The following is a 6110-nucleotide window of genomic DNA, read 5'->3' on the forward strand; positions in this document are numbered from 1 at the left end:
TCTACCACTGAGAATAGTCTAGATCCATCCTCTTTGGAACCACCTTTCAGGTAGTTGAAAGCAGCTATCAAATCCCCCCTCATTCTTCTCTTCCACAGACTAAACAATCCCAGTTCCCTCAGCCTCTCCTCATAAGTCATGTGTTCCAGTCCCCTAATCATTTTTGTTGCCCTCCGCTGGACTCTCTCCAATTTTTCCATATCCTTCTTGTAGTGTGGGGCCCAAAACTGGACACAGTACTCCAGATGAGGCCTCACCAATGTCGAATAGAGGGGAATAGCTCCTGCTGGCAATGCCCCTACTTATACATCCCAAAATGCCATTGGCCTTCTTGGCAACAAGGGCACACTGTTGACTCATATCCAGCTTCTCGTCCACTGTAACCCCTAGGTCCTTTTCTGCAGAACTGCTGCCGAGCCATTCGGTCCCTAGTCTGTAGCGGTGCATGGGGTTCTTCCATCCTAAGTGCAGGACTCTGCACTTGTCCTTGTTGAACCTCATCAGATTTCTTTTGGCCCAATCCGCCAATTTGTCTAGGTCCCTCTGTATCCTATCCCTACCCTCCAGCTTATCTACCTCTCCTCCCAGTTTAGTGTCATCTGCAAACTTGCTGAGGGTGCAATCCACACCATCCTCCAGATCATTTATGAAGATATTGAACAAAATTGGCCGAAGACTGACCCTTGGGGCACTCCACTTGATAGCGGCTGCCAACTAGACATGGAGCCATTGATCACTACCCGTTGAGCCCAACAATCTAGCCAACTTTCTATCCACCTTATAGTCCATTTATCCAGCCCATACTTCTTTAACTTGCTGGCAAGAATACTGTGGGAGACAGTGTCAAAAGCTTTGCTAAAGGAACAATACATCCACTGCTTTCCCCTCATTCACAGAGCCAGTTATCTCATCATAAAAGGCAATTAGATTAGTCAGGCATGACTTGCCCTTGGTGAATCCATGCTGGCTGTTCCTGATCACTTTCCTCTCCTGTAAGTGCTTCAGAATTGATTCCTTGAGGACCTGCTCCATGATTTTTCCAGGGACTGAGGTGAGGCTGACTGGCCTGTAGTTCCCAGGATCCTCCCTCTTCCCTTTTTTAAAGATGGGCACTACATTAGCCTTTTTCCAGTCGCCCGGGACTTCCCCGGATCGCCATGAGTTTTCAAAGATAATGGCCAATGGCTCTGCAATCACAGCCGCCAATTCCTTTAGCACTCTCGGATGCAACTCGTCCGGCCCCATGGACTTGTGCACGTCCAGCTTTTCTAAATAGTCCCGAACCACTTCTTTCTCCACAGAGGGCTGGTCACCTCCTCCCCATGCTGTGCTGCCCAGCGCAGCAGTCTGGGAGCTGTCCTTGTTCGTGAAGACAGAGGCAAAAAAAGCATTGAGTACATTAGCTTTTTCCACAGCCTCTGTCACTAGGTTGCCTCCCTCATTCAGTAAGGGGCCCACACTTTCCTTGGCTTTCTTCTTGTTGCCAACATACCTGAAGAAACCCTTCTTGTTACTCTTGACCTCTCTTGCTAGCTGCAGCTCCAGGTGCGATTTGGCCCTCCTGATTTCATTCCTACATGCCCGAGCAATAGTTTTATACTCTTCCCTGGTCATTTGTCCAACCTTCCACTTCTTGTAATCACATGACTCCGGGTGGCGGTGCTTTCCTGAAAACGCCAAATTTTGAAAAACATGTGCTGACGTTGCCGCCGTGGGCAAGGCGGCCCGCTAGCGCTGAGAGCGGCACACCAGCTAGAGCGACTAAATTTCCATATTTAACGATTCCCTCCCCCGTTAAGGTGTTCCAGCGGCCCGTGAAAGCACTGATCATAGAGTACAGCCGCCCAGCGGAAGGAGAGTCTCCACTGGAAGGAAGTCCCTGCTCCAGCCACCCTCTCTATGTTATCAAGAAGAAAGGCTTCTTCCGGCATATCCCCCGCCCTGAGCCGTTTCGGGCTCTGGGGGCATCACGTGCCACGGCATTGTCTTTCTGATTGGCGAGCTGGACCTAGCCTCCGGGAAGCCCCTTTTGGCGCATGCGCACATCGCAAGGCCCTGGGCGGGGAGACGGGGTGAGGCGGCTGCTCGCGGGCGGGGGTGGGCCCGGGCTGGGTTTGCGGGGAGGCTGCGGCGGGGTCTCGCCGGTAGCTCCGGGGCCGTTACCCCGGGAGCCGTCACCCTTCCCGGGCCTCTGCAGCCCCGCAGCCGCCGGGGTCGAGCCCGGGAGCTCGGCCGGCAGCCCCCGCTGCAGAGTCGCCGGGCCCCAGCGCCTGAGGGGAGCCCGGGCTCGCCTGCCGCGCCCTGCCCTGGTGAGACGCCCGCGGGCGCCTTTGGCAGCGCCGAGCCCAGCGGCGTCCCCAGAGACCTTGGGTCAGGATGGAGCGTGGCTTGGCAGGGTGCGGGCCAGGCCTCCGCAGCGCCATGAAGTTGGCTGCAGCCTGCCCCTCGCTTCTGTCAGTGGAAGGTGGCCCTCGCTTGGGATGTTCCTGAGCTAAAATAATTTATGTTCCTATCGGTATGCTAATGCTTTGTGTGCCTGGCACTCTGTCCCACTGCAGGTCTGACAGAGGTTCCTCCATGGCTCTTGGGATGAAATGGCTGCTAAGAGGATGGAAGGAATTGCTTCCTGGTCTGACAGCCCGTGGCCTCCAGCAGCAGTATCGTTATAGGTGTCACCATGGTCCCCCTCACAGAGCAAAGCGTCTGGTGCTGTCCCAGCTCTTTCAGCCTCTGAATCTTCGAGAGGACAGTGTGGTTGGGCTGGAGAGCAAATCTGATGATCTGACATGCAAGAGCCAGAGGCTGATGATACAAGCTGGGTTAATCTACCCCTCTAGCCCTGGCTGCTACTACTACATGCCTTACACTGTTCGAGCAATGGAGAAGCTTGTCAAGGTGATAGACCAAGAAATGCAGGCTATCGGGGGGCAGAAGCTAAATATGCCCAGTTTAAGTTCTGCAGAGCTCTGGAGAACGAGTGGGCGGTGGGATTTAATGGGCAAAGAGCTCTTCCGACTTGCAGACAGGCACAGCAAAGAGTACTGTCTGGGGCCAACTCACGAAGAGACCATTGCAGACCTGATTGCCTCCCAAGGGAACTTGTCCTACAAGCAGCTGCCACTCCTGCTATATCAGATAACACGGAAGTTTCGAGATGAGCCCAAGCCCCGTTTTGGCTTGCTGCGCAGCAGGGAATTCTACATGAAGGACATGTACACGTTTGACACCTGTGAGGAAGCTGCTCGCCAGACCTACAGCCTGGTGTGTGAGGCCTACTGCAACGTGTTTAACAGCTTGGGGTTCCGCTTTGTCAAAGTGCAGGCAGATACGGGCAGCATTGGGGGGAGCATGTCCCACGAGTTCCAGGTCCCCGCAGGTATTGGAGAGGACAGGCTGGTGATCTGCTCCAACTGTAGTTTTTCAGCCAATGTAGAAACAATAAATCCTGACCAGACAGACTGCCCAGTTTGCAAAGGAAAACTGGCTGAGACCAAAGGGATCGAGGTTGGGCATACGTTTTATCTTGGCACCAAGTACTCTTCTGTTTTTAATGTCACCTTCCACACTGCCCAGAACAAACCTGTCCTAGCAGAAATGGGTTGCTATGGCTTGGGCATAACTCGGATTCTGGCTGCTTCTCTCGAGGTGCTTTCAACAGAAGACAGCATCCATTGGCCAACCCTCATTGCACCTTACCAGGTCTGCCTCATTCCCCCTAAGAAAGGCAGCAGGGAAGAGATGGGTGCAGCGCTAATGGATAATTTGTATGACAGTATGATTGAAGCCGTGCCTCAGATTAAAGGGGATGCTGTGCTGGATGACAGGACTCACTTGACCATTGGTAAAAGATTAAAAGATGCTAACAGACTTGGTTACCCATATGTTGTTATAGCTGGGAAGAAAGTTTTTGATGATCCCCCTGAGTTTGAAGTTTGGAATCAAAACACTGGGGAGATCATGTTCCTTACTAAAGAAGGCATAATTGAATTGCTAAGTAAAGTGCAAGTTCTCTGACCTTCCAGTCTTTGGTCTGTGATCCTTGGTGTTTTATCCATATCTAAATGTATCTAGTTCCCTCTTTAAGAATTACAATTTCAGGTGAAAGATTACTCTTGTTTGAGTGGAAACTGCACGTGACTTCACGTGTTGCTAAGAACTGAGGCCTCTTTGTATTAATGGCACATATTTGGCTTGAAATCTAATCGGTTTCAAAACAGGAGTTAAAAGTACTTTCAGATCCTTCACCTGTGTCTGAGTCTCCCTGCTAACTTCTGTCACTTCACAATCATGTTTTCCTGTCCTTTTTGTTTTTTCTCTCCCCTATGATTGTGTAAAGGACCCACACAAACAAAGGAGGAAACCAACCATGGCTTTGATCCTATCAAGACTTAAGTGTGCTTACTTGTATTCACAGAAGTAGTGCCATGCTTGAGTGAAAATGCAGGCTCAGACCCTAGCAGTCTGTGCAAGAGCAACAGTGAAACTGACTAGACACAGTTTTGTCAAATGTATGAAGGGGAGAGGGTGAGATTCTTCTCTGATCGCTTTCAGGTGTTGCATTCTCACATCCTGTTTAACAGGTTAGAGTAATAGGTTTTAAAAAAAAAAACTTGAGACAGACGTTTGTCCTTGTTTTAGTTGACTGTCTTCTCACTTTAATTTGAGTCCAAATGCTAACTCTGAAGGTTAATAGGAATACAGATTTAATTAAGTTTCACAAATACCTAACCCAGAAAAATAGTGTTCATAGTTTTTCTCTTCTTCAAAGTGCTTTAAAAATGTTAATCTGAAATAATTAAAGTTAATATCAGTCACATAGGCCCAGTCCTGCACTCAGATTCAGGTGGGAGGACTCTGGCACTAGCATATAGGCTCATGCCCATGGGTGCCTATGGGTAGGGCTCCCCGCCCTCGGGTTAGGGGTCCTGAGGTAGGCCGGTTAGGGTTGTGGTGGGTACAGTCCCTGCACTAGGGGTAGGGTTCCTATGGGTAGACCACTTGGAGTTAGGTTGGGGTTCCTACTGGGTAGGGCTCCCTGCCTTGGGGTTAGGGTTCCTATCAGTAGGTCTTCCCAACCTAGGTTTAGTGGGCCTATGGGTAGGGCTCCCCGCCCTAGGGTTAGGATTCATATGGGTAGGGCTCCCGGTCTAAGGATTCACGTTTCTATGAGTCAGCCACTGGGAGTTAGGGTTAGAGTTCCTGTGGGTAGGGATCCCCACCCTAGGGTTACGGTTCCTATGTGTAGTCCACTTGGAGTTAGGGTTAGGTGTTCTAGGGGTAGGGCTTCAGTCCCTATGGTTAGGGTTTGTATGGTTAGGCCTCTTGAAGTTAGGGTTAGGGTTCCTATAGGTAGGGCTCCCTGCCTGAGGGTTAGGATTCCTGTGTGTAAGGATCCCCAACCTAGGGTTAGGGTTCCTATAGGTAGGCCACTTGGAATCTGGGTTAGGGTTTCTATGGGTAGAGCTCCCTGCCCTAGGGTTAGGGATCCTATGGGTTGGGATCCCTGCCCTAGGGTTTGGGTTTCTATGGGCAGGCCACTTGGAGTTAGGGTTCCTATGAGTAGGGCTTCCCATCCCAAGCTTAGAGTTCCAAAGCATGGGCCACTTGTAGTTAGGGATAGGTCATGGGCAGCGGGTGGAGCCCCCCTTCGGGGACGCGGAGCCCCCCTTCGGGGACGCTAACCCCCAGCGATACCCCTTTCTTGTGCGTCCCCCTTCTGTAGCCAGAGCCCTGAGGACTCCTGCCCTGCTCCCCAGCCTTGGCCAGAGGAGCCCTGGGCTGGCCGGTGGCCTGAACATGCTCCCCACCCCCACCCCAGCTTTGGTTGGAGCTTGAGCCCCCCCCCCTCCCCTGAGCCCCACCTGCCCGGAGGAGCCCTGGGCCAGCCACAGCCTGGAGCCCCCCCCTGCCCAGAGGTACCCTGAGTTCCCCCCTATACACACCTGCTCGGAGAAGCCCTGGGCCAGCCACAGTTGTGCCATGCCACCTCTCCCCAGACCCCAAGACACCCTGGGGAAAAGATCTCTCTCGACGAAGGTTTTGATATGCCCCATGCAGGTTCCATGGTGGCTGAGGAGCCAGTATTTACTACTCAGATTCCTCAGTTCCTC

General features: G+C 52.0%; 1 protein-coding gene across 2 annotated transcripts; it reads left to right on the plus strand.

Annotated features, from left to right (window-relative positions):
- The first annotated feature begins 1899 nt into the window (after window positions 1–1899).
- On the plus strand, window positions 1900–4242 carry PARS2 (prolyl-tRNA synthetase 2, mitochondrial). 2 transcript variants are annotated; one of them, XM_073357602.1, is made up of 2 exons: window positions 1900–2072; window positions 2559–4242. In XM_073357602.1, the coding sequence occupies exons 1-2, from the start codon at window positions 1900–1902 to the stop codon at window positions 4012–4014; spliced, it is 1629 nt and encodes a 542-aa protein (XP_073213703.1). In that variant the 3' UTR covers window positions 4015–4242. The 2 variants fall into 2 exon arrangements, with proteins under 2 accessions (XP_073213703.1, XP_073213704.1); XM_073357603.1 differs by lacking the exon at window positions 1900–2072 and adding an exon at window positions 2081–2309.
- Window positions 4243–6110: the final 1868 nt, after the last annotated feature.

Source organism: Lepidochelys kempii, chromosome 8, assembly GCF_965140265.1.
Source record: "Lepidochelys kempii isolate rLepKem1 chromosome 8, rLepKem1.hap2, whole genome shotgun sequence".
Lineage (NCBI taxonomy): Eukaryota > Metazoa > Chordata > Testudines > Cheloniidae > Lepidochelys > Lepidochelys kempii.

Excerpts from the sequence above, each read along its gene's own strand:
- PARS2 (XM_073357602.1), top strand. The coding sequence starts at position 1,900 with ATGTTATCAAGAAGAAAGGCTTCTTCCGGCATATCCCCCGCCCTGAGC. Across the intron at positions 2,073-2,558 it reads GCCCTGGGCGGGGAGACGGG|GTCTGACAGAGGTTCCTCCA; the intron begins GTGAGGCGGCTG and ends GTCCCACTGCAG.